This window comes from Fusarium solani, assembly GCF_023522795.1.
Source record: "Fusarium solani strain SB1 chromosome Unknown bctg00000012, whole genome shotgun sequence".
Classification (NCBI taxonomy): domain Eukaryota; kingdom Fungi; phylum Ascomycota; class Sordariomycetes; order Hypocreales; family Nectriaceae; genus Fusarium; species Fusarium solani.
In genome coordinates, this window is record NW_027072146.1 from 938,330 (window position 1) to 956,538 (window position 18,209).

Below are 18,209 nucleotides of genomic sequence, written 5' to 3' on the forward strand. Positions count from 1 at the left end.
GAATCTATAAAGTTAATTATAATACTCTCTTTAACTATAATTAAGGTATTTAAGCCTAAGCTAATATTATCCCTAAATTATATAAGCTATTTAATTTAAAGAAAGAAATCTTTTTTTATTTTATTTTTAATTTAGATTTATAAAGATTTCTCTCTTAGCTTTATAATATAAAAAAAATAACTAATTAATTATATATTAATTATAATATATTATTAATTAATATATATTAGGCCTTAAACTTTATTAGGTAATATCTAGACCTTAAGATATATTTTTTTAAAAATATAATTATTAGAGAGCTAAATATAAAGATCTAATTATTATTTATAATTAATTTTAGCTTATAATAAATATAATTATAAAGTATAATATTTAATTAAATAATATTTATAATTTTAATAAGATTAGTTTTCTTATAGGTATAATTATAAATAAAATAATTATTATAAGCTTAAAAAGGTACTTAAAGCTAAAATTAATATAACTTAGAAATTAAAAATAAATTATAATTATTTAAGTAATTAATATAAAAAGCTAAGTAATTTAATTATTTATTATTAATATAAGCTAATATTACCTTATTAATTAATATTAAAAAAATAACCTCTTAAGTAATTAAGTTATTATAATAACTTAAAATAATTAAATTAATAATAAGACTAATTTTTAATAACTTAAGTATTTTAATTAATATATAATTAATTAATTACTTAATTATTTTTTATTATTTTTTAATTCTTAATAATTATAAAAATTATTAATTAATTAACTTTAAGAGATATTATAAAAAGAATAAAATTATTTAGCTTTATATATTATTTTATTTTTTTTATTTATTTTAGCCTCTTAATCTTAAGTATTTTATATTTTTAAAAAAGGCCTATAATTAAGAAATAAAGTATTTAATTAAATATTTTATAACTTATATTTTAAAGACTAAGTTTTTTTTAGTCTTTTATATAATATATAAGGCTATTATAATAAAAAGAAATATTAAGAGGGCTTTTAAAGGAGCTAGCTTTATTTCTCTTAACCTAGAAGCTATAATCTTAAAGCTTAATATATAGCTATAGACTTTAATATTTATTAAGGAGAGGGTTAAATTATTTACCTCTTAGGTCTTAAAGACCCTAAAGATTATATTTAAGATTAAATCTTAATTTAAATACCTTAAAAAATAAATTAAAAGATATTATAATAACTCTTTAGAATTAATTATAGAGGCTATAAAGTCTCTTATAAAGGTAATAAAGAGAAATATATATAAGATTATATTATTAAGGGCTAAGATTAAAAACCTTTAAGAGATAAATAAGATATTAAGCTAATACTAAAAAGTAAAAAAAATAAGATTATAAAAAAAAAGAGTAATAATAATAAAAGAAAAAAAATAAATAATTAATTAAATAAATATAAATATATAAGTAATAATAGAATTATTAAGGAATAATAATTAAGGAAGGTTAATATAATTAAGTATTTAGCGCTATAATATTTATAGTAAGCCTAGGTATAATATAAAGACTTATTAGGTAATAATTAAGATATCTAGAGAAAAATATAATAAGTAGTTTTAATTAATTAAATAGTTAATAGTATTTTTATTATAATTTTTATCTTAAGGGCTAGGATTTTTAATTATCTTATTTATTTAATTATCTTACTTATTAAGTATATTATATTAATTATAAATAAATTAATTAGGTTAAGAAACTATTAATACCTTAGCTAGCTTATAATATAATAATTAATAAAAATATAAAAATTATATTAGCTTATATTAATTTTAGATTTATCTTAAATATTAATTAATAATTTTAAGAAATTATTATTAACTTAAAATAATTCTTATTAATAATTAACTAAGAAATATATATAAAAAAATATAATTAAAACTTAAATTTATTAAAAATAAAATAATAACTTATATTAATAAGAAAAGAATTAAGAGATTAATCTTTTTAAAAGAGATATAATTTATTTTATAATAAAAAATATTAAAATAAAGTAATAAAATAAAAAACTTAACTATAAGTATATTAGACTTTATAAAATTAAATAAAAAATCTTAAAATATAATTATAAATTAGACTTATTACTTAAGGTTAAGCTTTATATAATTTTTTATATTTTATTACTTATATAATTATTATAATTAAAATATTTATTAAAATACTTTAATCCTTATTTTAACTAAAAGAAAATTTAAAAATAAAAAAAAATAATAAAATAAAATCTTAATAAACTTAAATAATATAATAAAAATATAATATTTTATTAATTATATAATTAATAAAAATATAATAAAAATTATAAAAAAATAAATTAATTTAATAATATATATTATAAAAAGATATATTAATATTTAAATAAAAAAAATTTTTTTTTTTATATTTAATTAAAAATTAATACTTATAATATTAAAATTACTTAGGCTTAAATATTTTAAGCTTTTAATAAAGATTAAAATAAATAAGTTATTGTAAATATAAAAAAAATAAAAGTAATTTTATTTATATTTAAATAATATAAAGATCTAAGAAAATATATAAAGATATTTAAGCTTTAATTAAAAGCTATTTTAATAAAAGAAGCTATTTTAAGATAATATTAATAGCATTAAGGTAATGCCCTTATGCTAAAGAGGCATATTAGATTAGGCCCTATATAATAGCTCTAAGGGTAATTATATACCTTTAATATCGGGCTAGGTGATCTCTAGATCGTCGGCATATTAGGCCTAATTAGGAAGGCCACGTCGCGGCCTAAAAGGGAAAGAGGGGATTCCCATAGGAATAATAACAAGCAATACACACAGGTTCAAGGATAAGCCCGACTTATCAACAAAGCCCGACTTATCAATATTATAACCATACCAGTCATGCGTGCATAATTACCCGTGCCTAGAGTACCTCGGCTGTGGCTTATATCTACTTGTATACGGAGTAATTGCTCTCCTTTAGCTCTTTGTTGCAAAGGGTGCTCTAAGTCCCCCAGCCATTACCTCAGATTCCTTGTTTTGTTTGCCACGGTCGCGCGACGCGAAACGCGAAACTGAATTAGTAAGGCACAGCGGCAGATGAGAGGCGGCAATTGCAAAACCCCGCGGGGCACCAGACTTTCAGGTGACCCGGCTCAGCCTTAGGGGATAGCGCCGAGGCGGGAGGCTAGCTCAGGAGAAACAGAAATAAGCAACGCCAATATTGGCCTTAGCCCGAGCGCGATGCCAAGGAGGAAATTGGATGCAACCAGCCACCACCACACAAGCAACCCAATCAGAGCAACACGGCCTCGCACGGCATTATGATGCAAAATCACAGCCAAACAACGCGACGAGCTAGCCGACGTTTACGAGCGGCTAGAACCCCATAGCCGCCCAGCCCTTCAGCCAGGTCCCATGTCCACAACGGTAGTGTAACCCCTTGGGACATGGCGTTCGCCGACTCACCGTAGGCGCTCATACCGTCAGTTCTTTGCTTCTCGGATTCTAAGATTAGCCCGAGCTAAATGTCAATAGGCTTGTGGCCAAAGAGTCGAGACCGACCTAATCGTGAGCCGGGAACCGAAATTATGGCACCTTGCCGGATTCCGGGACCAGATGGCCTCGGAGCTGCAACGAGGATATCCGGCTCGATGATGATAAAAGGCTGAGGTACTTCTCCCCATTTCGATTTGCTCTCCAGACCTCAGCCGTCCAGTCTCAGTCAACACACTCTTTTCACCCTGACATTCTTTTCATCCATTCGTTGTCAACACCTGTCTCTTATTCCTACCACTTTCTTTCAATAATTCCTTCCCTTTCCAAGTCTTCAACATGAAGCTGTCTGCCCTCACAATCCTTGCCATCACCACCGGCATCCTTGCTGCCCCTGTGGCTGACCCCGTTGCTGTTGCTAGCTACGGCTACGAAGCTCCCAAGAGCAGCTATGGCAACAAGGAGGTGAACTACGGCAACAAGGATGAGAAGAAGTACGCCCCTGTGAAGAAGCCCGAGCACCACAACTACAAGGCTCCTGAGAAGAAGCCCGCGTACAAGGCTCCTGAGAAGAAGCCCGCCTACAAGGCTCCCACCAAGAAGCCCGCGTACAAGGCTCCTGAGAAGAAGCCCGCCTACAAGGCTCCCACCAAGAAGCCTGTCTACAAGGCTCCCGAGAAGAAGCCCGCCTACAAGGCTCCTGAGAAGAAGCCTGAGTATAAGGCTCCTGAGAAGAAGCCCGCCTACAAGGCTCCTGAGAAGAAGCCCGAGTACAAGGCTCCCGTCAAGAAGCCCGCCTACAAGGCTCCTGAGAAGAAGCCCGCCTACAAGGCTCCCGCCAAGAAGCCTACCTACAAGGCCCCTGAGAAGAAGCCTGTCTACAAGGCCCCCGCCAAGAAGCCCGAGCACAACACCTACAAGGCGCCCGAGAAGAAGCCTGAGCACACCACCTACAAGGCCCCCGCCAAGAAGCCCGCCTACAAGGCTCCCGCCAAGAAGCCTACCTACAAGGCCCCTGAGAAGAAGCCTGTCTACAAGGCCCCCGCTAAGAAGCCTGAGCACAACACCTACAAGGCTCCTGAGAAGAAGCCCGAGCACACCAGCTACGGCTACTAAGTGTGTGAGTTGACTTCTGTGATGTGCGTGTGTTGAGTGGCTGGTCGGCAGTGTCGGACGTACCATTTTAATCATTAATGGATTCCTTCGGGATACCGCTTCTGTGCTTTGTGGGGGACTCGCTTGGACAAATCTAATTTGTCTTCTTGTACTCTATTTTAAAACTGTTGAATAATATTGACGAGACCCTTGCTTGACTCGCTCACATCGTGTTGTGAAATGAACCTTTTGTTCCCTTGGTTTTGTTGTGTGATAAGACGAGCCAATGGGTTTCATCATTTTCAACCCCTCAATTGGATAGCTCCTGAGACAGTGGTCTTGCATAACGGAAAGGCGAGACTCGCCTTGACGCAGGGTGTGGCATGATGTAGGATTGAGTTTCCAAGCCAGAACTGTGTTGACATGGCATAAGAATTGCCCATCCTTAGTAGGCTCTGTAAATGCAGACTGACTATTCATCTTGACCGATGATTTAGTCATACAGTTCCTTCTCGCGCTGGCATACAGCCGGATGACGGATTGCTCCTGGCTTGAGCTTACTGAAGTCCAGGTCAACCCCTTCCTCCACATCAGGGAATGGTCCCAGAGGCGTAATTGCCAGTGGATTGATCTTATAGTGGCTTTTGGTATACTTCTCCATGATTAGCGTCTGCGAACATTGTGTGATGGTATTGGATCTTACGTTCTCCTTGATGTGTCTAAAGTCTGTTGTCTCCCTGAATCCTGGTACGTTCCAGTAGAGGTTCTTCATCCACTCATGAATGACTGGGTAGTTGCCGCGAATGGTTCCTAGGTTGCACTTGAAGTGTTGGACGTAGACAACATCAAATCGCACAATTGTTGCATACGCGCGGATGTCAATCTCCGTCAGCTCCTTGCCAAAAAGATATGGGCCTCCATGTTGATGAATCAGACTCTCGAGTTTGTTGAGAGCCGCGAAAACTGTTGGCACATTTTCATCATAGCCCTGTTGGGTTGTGGCAAACCCTGCTTTGTAGACACCGCTATTAAGGTCTCGCTGCATCCACTCGCTCACGTCATCAATTGTCGCCCTGAGATGTTCTGGATAAAGGTCAAGCTTTCGGGCCGGATCGTCCTCCGCCAGGATCGAGTCGAATGCGGATGGGAGCCATCGTAAGAGCTCTGCGCTTTCGTTGTTCACGATCTGGCCCTGCTTTCTATCCCAGAGAAGAGGCACACTGTATCTGCCTTTGTACTCGGGATCGTCTTTGAAGTAAACCTCGTGCAAGTACTTGGACTTAAAGAGCAGATCCTCAGTTGATCCCTCATACGTGTCATCGGGGGAGCTCGGGAACTGCCATCCGGGCCAGCCCTTATCGTCGCCTTTGGGGTATGGCTTGACGACAGAAACATCAATGACCGACTGGAGTCCCTTGAGGTACCGAACCAGGTTGACCCGGTGAGCAAAAGGGCAAAAAAGACCAATGTAGAGGTGGTAGCGCCCAGCCTCTGGGGGAAATTGGCCGCCTGGGCTCACAATCCCGTGCCACGAGTCTTCTGGTGAACTGTGAATCGACATTGTAGAGCCGGAGATCCGAGCGTTCTCTGGGATGTAAAAGCGTAAGTTCACCATAACCCCGCTCGATGATGAGATGGATTAAAGTGGCTGAGTAATATTGACAGACCCAGCAACCCCAACCAAGAGCCCCGTTACTCCAGCGGGTCCCCTTCGCGAACCTTTCGTCCGTGAAGGATCTGAAGATGGGACAACGTAGGGAGCGTGCGCCAATAGGGAAGAATTGCTTGTGGCTATCATGAAGACACAGTGAAAAGAAATCACTACAGGTGAATTGAAATAGGCATGTTCTGGTAATCCATGTGAGGCTGAGGCGAGCTGGAGGCGGCTAATTTGTAGCAACTCTGTATGTATGCTGGTGGCTGGAACATCTACCTTCTGACCTTGCCACTCACGCTGGGGCTATAGCGCTTGTTTTGCTAAAGGCTGGCGAGTGGAAGTTTCTTGCACCCAACATAAAAGAACTCGAGCAAGTCATAAATCACAGTTGAGAGACAAACAGGGGAGGTTATTCACTCTTACCCGACCTCGTGGCATAGATGGTGTGAAGGAAGCCATCAAAGGCTTCAAAGAAGCTTTGCTATCTCCAACTCCACTCGCGGAACTTTGCGATGCTTTCGACCCAATGCCTACTAGAAGATAAGGAAATCATCCCCGAAAGTGTGACGCATGTGTGGTTGAACTCGCGGGAGCCGAAATTAAGAACATCCTGCAAAGTCATTGAAGCGACAGATGATCAATTAATGCGGTTTACGTCTTGATGGTAAAGATGAGCCTTCAATATTTGACTGCCTGAGTACAGTGAACTCAGTAGTGGAAGTATGAGCCTATTTCCGACCCCTCTGATCGCTATCAGACTTTGAGATGAGCACGCTTACTGCGTCCTCGACCTCATCAACGTGACGTCTCATCGTTCATCTCTTCGTCTTCGGGGGCTTTACTACCCCCAGTCTGCTCCTCTTCGTCTGAGTAAATCAGGGGAGGGGGCGAATCAGCGATGCGAGGTCTCAGCTCTTCTCGCCTGTCCCTCCAAAGCAGCAGTTGAATAATAGCTGTCTCCAGTACTTCGGTGGGATGGTTAGCATATAAAGTTTGGCAAAGGAAGGGGATGACAACTTACAAAGTAGGACTTGCAAGATACTTGAATACGTGTACCCCTTTCTGGCAGCAGGAAAATCTGTGGTTTTCCACATGAAGTTGGGCATCTTAACATGTTAACAGATGCTTAAAAGAGGGAAAGATCCGACCAACTATAGCCTGAACGACATAAGCTAAATCGTTTGCGACGGCGACCAACAGAGCGCGTTTCTCTGTATCAGCCGAACAGATCTCGTTAATCCAGCTAAGGATGAGCGGTCCAGCGCCGTGCTAAAGTTCGGTCAGGTAAACAGTTTTTGAGTTGAGGTCATACGTACACCAATGTGACTCAGCCAATAAACGACCATTCGAGAATCGATGTCGGAGTAAAGTGGCATAGACAGAAACAAAAGGTTAAAGATGAGCTGGGATAGGTTCAGCATTAACAATCTCATAGCCAGCTGGGAACTTACCGTAAGCGCTGCACCAGCGTAAATAAAAGGCCAGCGTTTCCCCTGAAGAGGCCCATCAGAAGTCCAGGCCCAGGCAAGTGCCATGAGTATGAATATCGCGGTAGTCGGAATGGGCACTGCATTATGTTTACATTAGGGCCAAGTGCCTCAACACACCGATCGCTCCGATCGAGCAGACTAGAACTTACAGCTGTTGATCTCAGGGACGGAGAAAGATTTGCCTGGCATTGGTGGTGGTTGGGCATTGAAGCTCTTCAACCAATAGCCCATAGCAGCCTGAGGATTTCCGTTATTCCAAAGAATATACAGCAGCGCTGTTAAAGTTATGAGTCAGTCTCGACGAAAGGAGTTATGAGTAGGACAACATACGGAGATGATAAGTATGCCAGCTCCGTAGAGTCTTTCACCTTGGCCCTCGTCCAAGGTTGCTTGCCAGCTCTTCCAATTGCCTGCATGCGTTTCACCGATAGGATATGCTCATCCTCAGTTGTCCACCAGGTCCTCTTCCCATCCTGCGGAAGATTTGGGAAGAAGAAGTAACCAGCGACTGCAAGTGGGAGTGTGATGATTCCATCAATGATGAAAAGCCAACGCCCTATGATATAAGCCAATAATTAGCGCTGCTCTTGTTGGAGAAGCCTCTTGGAAAGTCCAAATTGTTGAAAGACAAGCGAAGTGTTGATGACCTACAGCCAGCACGACCATGCACTCCATCGAGGTTTGTGTATGCAGCAGCCTGAAGAAAACCGCTAAACATTGACCCAATCGAGCCCGCTATCCAAAACAACATGGCCCGTTTTCCAATTTCTCGGGGAGTATACCATGATCCCAACATATAATGAATCCCTGGGTAGAACCCGGATCTGAGGATGGAGTCAGCAGCTCTCTCCAACTCAATGCGAGGCAACGGTCAAATTGTCGAGTGCCAGAGTGGCAAGGTCACTCACTCGAAGAATCCTACGAAAAAGCGCAACGCGTAGAGACCACGATAAGATTGAACAGCTGAAGTGCAAATAGTTGCGATCCCCCATCCAACCTCCAAGGAGGGAATAACCCATCGTGGTGATATTCGAGTAAGCAACAAGTTGGATGGAATTTGACCGATCACGTAGCCAACGGTCCAGATAGAAGTGCCTATCCATGGAGTCAGTGACGGCGGATAGAGATGGAAGTTAGGTAGATAAGAGGAAGTGCTTACTAGTGACGAGCTGATTTCCGTACATCTCGAGGTCCTCCTCCATACCGCTCAAGAAAGCATTATTGACGTTGGTTTGGTCGATGTTCTTCAAGAAGTAGCCTATCGAGGCAAAGGTGAGGATAAACGCGTCAACTTTGAAGAGCAAACGGCGTTGATCTGGAGGAAGCTCCCACGTGTCCCAAATGTAGCCTTTCCACGTTTGAACTGGTTTGACGACGACTTCATGATGGGGACCGTCTGGCTGAGCTTCTACAAGGGGTACATAGCCCTCTGAGCTTCGACCCTGCACTTCGGTCATGACTGAGAGCGGTATAGAAGAATGTGAAGTGCCTGGAAGCTGATATGTGTTCTTTCTGTTATTTCTAAGAAAGAGGAGTTCAATTGCTGAGAGCGACCGTCATGCCCAGCGTTGTACTAAATCAGGTGGTCGCCCTATGCGCTCATCATTCCCACTAATCGCGTCAGTCAACTGGCCTCATGCTATTGGCTCCCTGCTGTCATCTGAACGACAGTGTCGCGCTTGATTACGAAGCAACCTGGTCAAATGCGACTGATGTGTACCAGTTGACGGATAATTGTTATGAAATACCCGGTGCATTGTTGCTGCGTTGGCGGCTATCAAGTTAGGTTACCGGAGTTCTGGCCATAGAGCTTATAGCGACGCGGTCCAACACTGGACTCACTGATTGCAGGCAAAAAGAGAAGCTGCAAGTTTCTTGGCGCCCTTCCTTTTTGAGCAAGTTTTTCGCCTCAAGAGGTTTCGTATTTAAATAAGATTGAAAGGGAAAAAACCGTCTTCCAACTCTGGGAGCAGGAGGTTGCCTTTCTGTCTCTTCATCGAGAGGCCTACCTTGTCCCTACTTTACGTGAAGTTTTAACATTATGGGTCTTGGCTTCTTCTGGCTTCCATTGCATGAAACGTGATGGTTATGGATTAAGTTGGCCGGGGATTGTCGAAAACATTTCACCGAAAAGGTGTGGGCGAATCTCAGCAACCTTTGATGTGAAGCACACACCCACGGTATTGGATTTTGATGCCGTCATGTATTGATAACTGTGTTCTTTTCTGTTATGGCTGATAGCTTCTTGCCATCATTGCAGACAATAATAACGCGCACACCCACACTGAACCTCTCACTGCGCCATACTTTGCTAGAAATACCAGACGCAGTCTACGATAGCCAAGCAGACCCCCCAAGCTCTGGGGTAGGGATAGCCACATCTAACTATCGGAATGCCGCTTGCAGTTTGGGCTCTGGGCCAGTGAAACATGCTGATTGTGCATGTGCCTTGTCGAATGCGGATAGGGTTTCAAGACTGCTTACAACAAATAAGAACCTCAGCAGTGGCAACATTTGCAGAAACATTCAAGCTTCTGTATGTTTCACGATTCAGGTGAGTCTCTTTTGGGCTCTTGCTGTCTGTTAGCTACAAAGACTCCTCTGTCGCTGAGGCCTTCAGCGCTCGACAAAGCTCAAATGAAGGCAATACTCGCATATGGTCCTGTCATTATCGGGGCTGTCTGCTACTGCTCCATATTTTGAAGCTGCAGTTCCTATACAATGCACTCTACTTAAGAGATGAACATTCATATACTATGTCATATGAGAAACCTGGACTCATTTTTTCTTGCATTTACATTGGCAGTGCTACATAAACTCTACTTTTGACCAACATGATACCACTTCAGTCGCCCGTCTTATGTGATTGTGTATCCTCCGTCGACTCGAAGGTCTGCGCCAGTGACATACGAAGCTGCGTCTGACAACAAGAAGGTGACGGGGCCCATCAGATCTTCAGGCTGGCCCATCCTGCCCTGCGGAATGAGAGACACCCAAGTCTTCTTAAGATCGGGGTTATCGGCCAGGATCTTTTTCGTCCTACTTTTTGTCAGAACCAACCGGGCCAAGAAATACATGGTGAGAGACTTACAAAGCTGTTAGCATATAGCCAGGAGAGATGCAGTTCACGCGGATTCCAGCGTGAGCCCATTCAACGGCCAATGACGCAGCAAGATGCCTGACCGCAGCTTTCGCTGCGTTGTAAGGGCTGTATTTTATCACGATTAGTTGGTGAGAAATAGTCAGATCATTGCCATGGCACTTACGCCTGTGGTTGAGGGACATTCACGATCGCCCCTGACATGCTACCAATGAAAACAATGCTTCCAGGAGCCTTTCGCTCCATAAGATGCTTGGCGACAGCCACGGCGAAGAGATAGGTGCCGTCCACGTTGACACCCCAAAGCTTGCGCATTCGGTCAATTGGATAGTTTATGGCGTCAAAGTTTTCTGTGAATCCGGCTGAGGTTACGAGACCATCAATCTTTTGGTAGGTGTTGAGAATCTCGCGAACGCACTTGTCCACAGACTCTGGCTTTGAGACATCTGCGTAGTGCGCTGTAACTCGGGGCAGCCTGGTTTCGACGAGTTAGGAAAATACACCATGAAACAGTCTTGAAAAGGCTGACCTTTCGCATCCCGGGTTCTCCTTTCTGAAAGCGCCAATCAGCTCATCGACCTGGGACTCTGCTTCATCCTCTGAATGCCGTTAGGGACCCTGTGACCGACAAGAACTCTCTTGGGTGCGAAGCTCACTGTTCAAGTCGACAATTGCAAGATCAGCTCCAGAGTAGACGCAGCCTTGGCCCATGACCAGGCCCAGCCCTCTTGCACCTCCTGTAATCACGATCACTTTGCCTTCAAAGAGAGAGGGACGCTAATGTCGGCTTGGAGAACTGTCCTCCCTGTCCAACCACCGGCTTGCTAGATGGGAGCTCATGATGTGGTGGGTATTCGACCTGGACGTCTGGGTCCGTGCGAGAAAAGGAAAGGGTTCTCTCAGGAATTGGGAGCGGAGGAGGAACCATTGTGTATCAATTGGTTAATAGGAGAGTGGGATTGAGGATGAAATTAAGCACAATGCTCCTGGAGGCAGAGGGGGTGGAAACCGCCTTATACCTATTGCCACCCACCTCCCACCCACCTGCAAAAGCATGCAACTTCTCGAGAACTGACGCGTGTCTCTCAACGTGTTACGATGTCTGTCAAAGGCACGACTCGGGTCTGTTCCAAACACCCACGCCGCGCTAGTGGCAGTCACAAGCCCCCAACATTGACCGCTGACCCAGTGTAAGAGTTCAAGTTTCCAAGACACTTTCATGATGCTGACGAAGAGAGGTGCCCAATCCCAGGTTCCTCGCGGAATGGGAAAATACGGCCATGTTTGTCCGACAGAGCCGATTGGACATGGAATGGCGGTAAGTTGGCCAAGTGATCGTCGATAGTACCCCATACAGTATGTATTGAGTTTGGGCCTTTCTGGTGTGGCCAGACCTGGGAAAAAGGGGAACCGGTAAGCGAGATATCGACATGGCAATCAGTGGCCCACTTTGGTGTCTTGTGATGGTCTCTTTGACGAGTCTCGACAAATGAAAAGATCCACCCCCACGGCGCCCCGAAGTCGCTTGGTCATGTTGGCAGTCAGACATTTCCTCACCATTTCTGTGCTGTGTCCTTATCGCGGGCTCTCCATGCTTGGAGGTCTTCTCATCGGTTGAATTGACAATGTCGATGCCGTCAGTTAGAGCGAGGTCATTGCCAGCTTCCCAACCCCAAACATATGAGACTGTCGTGGTCAAGTTAACGTTTCGGCATGACATCACTTCCCGTTCCGTTTTAACGATAGACCAGTCAAAAGAGTGAGGTCTTTCACTAGCAGCATTTGAGTTCACCCGAATCCATTTCTCTATGATTGAGTGAGGCTCAGGCTGTCCAGTCTCATATGAGTTCACAGACGTGTTCTCAGTGCAATTGCAACTCCCTCACTCGAGTCCTTTTCACGCCACAATCACTCCTCACATACTCTGCCTGAGGGTGGACACTTCCGCCACCGGGCTCCGTGTGTAAGGACCTGGCTCTGCAGCATATAATCACACTACTGTGCCTTTCCTAACACATACGACCATACCCACCGGAGAACTCGGGATCCCGTCCGCTCTCCCATAGATAAGCCGGTGAGGGGCGGATTAGTAGTTGGGTCGGTGACGACCAGCGAATCCCCGCTGTTGTATGTTTTTTGCTCCGTGTGGCCCCTGGATCCCGCCTTTGGCTCCCACAAGACACTGACAGACAGACGCCTGCTCCTTTTTGCTCTCTTATTATCATTTATTTTTAGTCTTAGGTTGAGTGGAATACGGTCTTTGAGAGATGACTACGAGAAGGGAATCCTGCTGCCTTGACTCTAGCCCATCAATGATCAAAAGGTAATTCCATATATGCCTTCACCTTGTACAGCCTTTCCTTCATCATAGGTTACGCGCCTCCAACCCTCGTCGCGTGATGCATCAGCTATCCATTCGACAGTCGGGAAATACCGCTCGTTCTTCTTTACGGTAGCCACAAACGGAGCACCAGCAAAGTCAACAGCCTTGACAGTAAAGTCTGGGGAACATATTGTCAGAATGCAGCGATCGCAGAGGCCATCAGGTTTAGAGACTCACAAGTGTTATCAGGAATGGCAGCCACGACAGGAACGAGCGACTCGAGATCCGGCGTAGGTACGCTGTTGATGTGGGTAATGAATCTGGTGGCGTACACGCTGTAAAGAGCGGCGGGAGATCCATGAAGCCAGGTCGTGATGTAGACTTGGCTAGGCAGTTTCTTGATCGATTGTACGACAGTTCGGTGTGGCTTCTGAACCGTAAGGCCGCAAAAGTTGACGACGTGAGATGTCTCAAAGTCATCTTCTAGAAGTGTGTCAAGCTGCAGGTTGAGCTGCTCTCCACTGCGAACAATGACCGCGCCGACCTTCTCGTGCCAATACATGACCTCCAACTCAGGAAGTTGGGTAATGAGATCGCCATTGAGTGTCAGCAAAACGTCCCCTTCGAGCAACTGGTCTGATGCTTGGCCAAAAACTCTCTTCACGGTGAAAAGTCGATGCTGTACTGACTTCTTTCCAACCTTCTGGATCCACTCCTCGGCAACACCCATGACGCGGGCTTCCATCATGGTAATAGCCTCGAGCTCGACCGGAAGGCTTCTTAGCTTTGGGATTGTTCCTTGGACGAGTTTTGTGAGCACCGGGAGGAGGGCGAGAGAGCCCAGCCCGAAGCTGGTCTCTTCATCGTCATCCCTTTCGAAGATCAGCCAAATCGCCTGGATATCGCCATTTTCTGTCATGAGGACTCCACTTGTGCATTGTGCGCTAAGTCTGCTGTCGACATCGATCCGGTCCAGGTTAATCGGACGGCATTTGGGAGGGTTGGGCGGAGTACGCTCAAGGGGCATGACCCTAGTGACTGTTGTCGAACTGTAGACCATCTCCCCGTTCCCGTTGTGTCCAACAAATAGGGTAGAAGCTCCCTGTGAGATCTGCTCTGTGCTGAGTTTTGCGCTTCGTACTGGCGCATCAACGAGACTGGGGTCGTATTTGATGACAGCATAGTAGTGAGAGGGGTGAAGGAACACGAGCTTTCCTGGGATCAGGACCGAGTCGGCAAAGGTAAGCTCAATATCGCAGAACTTGGTCGGCACAATGTTCCTGGCAACAAGGACCAAGCCCTTGTCAGCATCAATGACAAGACCCATGCCGCTCTTCTCATGTACGGATTGCCCGTCAAGCAACAAGGCGGTAGAGTACTTGACGTGAACAAAGCTCCTCACGACATCGGCAACTGCTCGATGAGGGACATGGGTGAGAGCAGCAAAGGACGCAGTGAGAGGCTTTGGAGGAACTGCAGGCAACGCTTCCGCCAGTATGTCAACATCCCATGCCCCCGTAGAGTCGTTTCGTTTGAACATCCTCATCTTCCCAAACCAGTGTCGATCAACAGACACGACAGCAGTGTGAAGGGTGTGCCAGTCCCACAAGTATTTGAACGAAAGGACAACCCGCGCTCTGTCGGGAATCTCCTTCATTATTTCGATGAAGGTTGCGAGATCTGGCGTATCCTTGTAGCTGATGCTCTGGATGACAATATCATTGCGAACTGATGGATGGAAAGGGCCGGATTCGCATACGTAGACCCCACGACAAGCAATTGTGTACCTCTGAGCAACCTGGTAGGAGAGGTCATGGAATGATGCGCCGCTGACGGCCAGAAAGCGATCAGGTGTGACCTCGTTAAGATCTTGGACCAAGATATCTTCCTCCACATCCTTTCCATCTCGTTGAAGCAAGAAGTGGAGGTTTTCCCCAATGTTCTCGTCCAGTATGGTGTTGAATTGGAGGAACTGAGTGACCAGTACGCCATTGATCTTGATCAAGATGTCGCCCTCCTTTATCTTGCCATCCGATGGTCCCTCTGGCAGAACAGTGTGAGCGACGAGCATGTTGTTCTCCCTCGGAAAAGCCTTGCGTGCGATAGTCTCCCACTCGGAACTAAGGCCCAGTCGCCGACACTCGTCGAAAGGCTTGAGCTGGAAGACGCACTGAACCTCGCCTCGTGGGACGGACAGGCCTTGCTGGATCTTGCTAAGAGCGCGCAGCGGGCCGTCGAGAGGAAGGAAGTAGTCGGTGGAGGCACCGTCACTTCGACCACCAGCCTGAAGAGCGATGCCATAGCCATCTACATTGACAACTGGGCTTCCTGAGCTCCCTCCAGCGGCAGAGGCGTTTGCTTGGTAGTAGCAGGTGTTGAAGTCCATGTATCCCTTGTACAACGGAGCATTTCGGTCAAGGCGGCTGATGAAACCTGACAGAATACCAAGCTTTTCACCTCCATCGTTTCCGATGACTTTGATTTCCACACCGACTGTATTTATGATCAGCCCGACAACTCTTTTTACTCATCTCATAGTGCCCGCGCTTACCTTTAGCAAGATCGGGCCGAAGTTTGATAGCTGCCAGCTTCATATGCTTGACCGCTGAGGGATCGAACTTCAGGAAACCGAAGTCATGCACGGGATCGCGGTAGATTGGGAATGCGTCGACCTCTTCTTGGTTGTTGAAGAGAATGTATCCTGTCCATGGCCCTGTTCCAACAACGTGTCGATTTGTGAGAACAATGCTTTGTCGAGTTAGCAGCAAATCCAGCCGTTTGAGAGTTGAATCTTACCCCTTTTCAGCGTCGACAACGAACCCAGTTGCCTCACTTGATGCAGAAAGGTTGGTATCGAACGAATATGGATGGCAGAAGCGGATAGAGACGACACTCTCCACCACAGTCTCTATTGCCCTCTGCCATGCCTCGCTCTCTCGCTCCGACAAAAGCCCAGACTTGAGCAGACCAGCACTCTGGACGGCTGTGGGCTCGACTGTGGGCTCAGCATCTCTCTCGGGTGCTTGCTCTGCTGGCCGTTGATGGTTATCAGTGGGGATCAATGCATCCTTGGGATGCGCCGTCAGCGCCTGATCAATAGTCATCTCCAAGCATGCCTTGCGGGGTAGCGAAACCACTGCAGCAGTAAACAATGAGGAGAAGAGGTTTCCGGTGATGCGTCTAGAGCTCTGCAGTGCTTAATACGCCAGGCTTGAAATAGACGCTTCAGAGGCAGGGGTCAACGTGCAGAGTCTTTATAGGTTCTCTGTTTGGTTGATAGGTAGTGACTCAAGTGAGGGAGGTGCGGTTGATTCCATCCTGAGCGGGCGACAACGTCAGCCCACAGTTGCCTCGTGTGCAGCCTAGCGGGGGCCTCATCAGCTGCAAGAAACAAAGGGCTGGTTAAAAGTGCAGTCATTGGAGCCAGCGAGCTGGAGCTGTGTGGCCGCAGTAGTAATCTTGGTACCACAAAAGTGGATAATTCTGACACTTGGCTCTCAGGTGGGATGGGGAACATGATAGGCTATTGTGCTAGGCAACAATGCCACTGAAATCTGTCCATAAGGGCTAGTGACTTTAGCAACCCAAACATTGGTCAGGTGGCTGTTGTCTTTCAGCCTCAGGGCGACCAGCGAGTCGGTGCGCCCATCGGGAAAACACGGTACTCATGGGCTTTGGTATGCCTTGAGCGGCATGATTCTTGTCCCCAGGGTCCAATAGCCCTCCAAAATTGCGTCATATGGGTGGCTGTGCAGCGTCGACACTACCACCGTCTTACTCCGTGGGCTGTATCGTGATTGGGTATGCGTCCAAGCACGCAACCATGCATCCTGTCCTCTCGAATGGTTGGAAACAAGTTTCGTGAGATCACCTACTTGAAAATAGAGCAGGCATCACCATGGTGTGCTCCTTGAGTACGATCCCTTGAGCTACCATGTTCAAGGCACTCTGTTGAGAGCGACCACGGCTCCGTGTTTCGGATAAAGGGTCCGTGTAACCGTACCTTGACTGGCCTGGGGAAAGCATGCAGTCTCACCAAACGAAAGAGGTTTTCTCAATGTCTAGACACTAGCACTCATTTTCTCTCCCTCCATAGTTATCGTTATGGCATCTCCAGGAACCTCGTTCCCCCGTGCCATTTCACATTCTTTGCCAATTCTCGGATGCATCCTGCATATCATATCTCGTTGTAACATGGATGCCAATATGGCAATATATGACGCTTAAGTCACCCGGGGAATGTCGCATTTGTAACCGTAAACGAGTTACTTCTAGGGAAGTAAATAGGGAGTCTCCATACTGTTGACCAAGAATCCAGGCTTGTTTCCCAGAGGATGTAGCGGCGGCATCACCTCATGACGGGCAGAAACACCGCCGCCCCAAATGATACGGCGCACATGTCCAAACGCATAGCCGTTTCCTCAGACGCGACCATCGCCAGGGGCTTGAAACACAAGCACTCAGCAAGTTTTCACAGAGCTCACTGGACTGCCCGTTTTCAGCAAGCCCTGTATTAATGACACCACACCCCGAACTCTACACACGGTGGGTTGGGCAATTGGACATATTTGCTTTGGATGCTACGATATCCTTGTATGAAAATCTTGAGTTCAACTTGACACGTAGTGCAGAAAGCCAGTGAATTCGATGTGCTTCTTGACTGTCTGAAGGTCAGGGGAATTCACTAGTTGTTATTATGGACAACGAAGGACGACCGCCCATAGCGAAATAGATCGATTAGACGTTGTGCACGCAAAACCATATACAGATTACAGTACATAACCTCGAAAACATTCATCGTTGGGCCAAGGGCCGTCTGTCTTTATACTTCAATGGCTGCAAATCCGTACGCGCCAGTCAATCAGAGTAATAGGGTTATATAACAGTATATAACAGTAGACGATAGTTCATGAAGTGAAGCTGAGATTGCTTAACTTTTAATCCACACGTTCACAAGTCCCTCTGTCATTAGAACTGTACAGTGGTCGGCTACATCTATTCATACAATGTGAGAAACCTGACAAAAACCAACGCGCGGCAGTGAGGAGCTAAACCAGTTTCTTGCAGGT

At 44.8% G+C, this 18,209-nt stretch overlaps 5 protein-coding genes across 5 annotated transcripts; 1 reads left to right on the forward strand and 4 right to left on the reverse strand.

Annotated features, from left to right (window-relative positions):
• Positions 1-3,814: 3,814 nt before the first annotated feature.
• On the forward strand, positions 3,815-4,591 carry MRS44_016294 (uncharacterized protein; the record flags this gene model as incomplete). The annotated part of the gene is made up of 1 exon (XM_046284171.2): positions 3,815-4,591. One exon carries the CDS (start codon positions 3,815-3,817, stop codon positions 4,589-4,591), a length of 777 nt encoding a protein of 258 aa, XP_046131140.2.
• A 472-nt stretch (positions 4,592-5,063) lies between these two features.
• Positions 5,064-6,131, reverse strand: MRS44_016295 (uncharacterized protein; the record flags this gene model as incomplete). The annotated part of the gene is made up of 1 exon (XM_065617969.1): positions 5,064-6,131. The coding sequence occupies one exon, from the start codon at positions 6,129-6,131 to the stop codon at positions 5,064-5,066; it is 1,068 nt and encodes a 355-aa protein (XP_065474041.1).
• Positions 6,132-7,022: 891 nt separating this feature from the next.
• MRS44_016296 (uncharacterized protein) lies at positions 7,023-9,174 on the reverse strand (the record flags this gene model as incomplete). The annotated part of the gene is made up of 9 exons (XM_065617970.1): positions 7,023-7,149; positions 7,284-7,333; positions 7,380-7,496; positions 7,544-7,630; positions 7,679-7,794; positions 7,867-7,992; positions 8,369-8,541; positions 8,626-8,812; positions 8,877-9,174. 9 exons carry the CDS (start codon positions 9,172-9,174, stop codon positions 7,023-7,025), a joined length of 1,281 nt encoding a protein of 426 aa, XP_065474042.1.
• A 1,401-nt stretch (positions 9,175-10,575) lies between these two features.
• Positions 10,576-11,745, reverse strand: MRS44_016297 (uncharacterized protein; the record flags this gene model as incomplete). The annotated part of the gene is made up of 6 exons (XM_065617971.1): positions 10,576-10,756; positions 10,809-10,925; positions 10,984-11,292; positions 11,347-11,416; positions 11,474-11,544; positions 11,594-11,745. 6 exons carry the CDS (start codon positions 11,743-11,745, stop codon positions 10,576-10,578), a joined length of 900 nt encoding a protein of 299 aa, XP_065474043.1.
• A 1,388-nt stretch (positions 11,746-13,133) lies between these two features.
• On the reverse strand, positions 13,134-16,244 carry MRS44_016298 (uncharacterized protein; the record flags this gene model as incomplete). The annotated part of the gene is made up of 4 exons (XM_046276743.2): positions 13,134-13,318; positions 13,378-15,633; positions 15,692-15,888; positions 15,937-16,244. 4 exons carry the CDS (start codon positions 16,242-16,244, stop codon positions 13,134-13,136), a joined length of 2,946 nt encoding a protein of 981 aa, XP_046131136.2.
• Between the last annotated feature and the right edge of the window lie 1,965 nt (positions 16,245-18,209).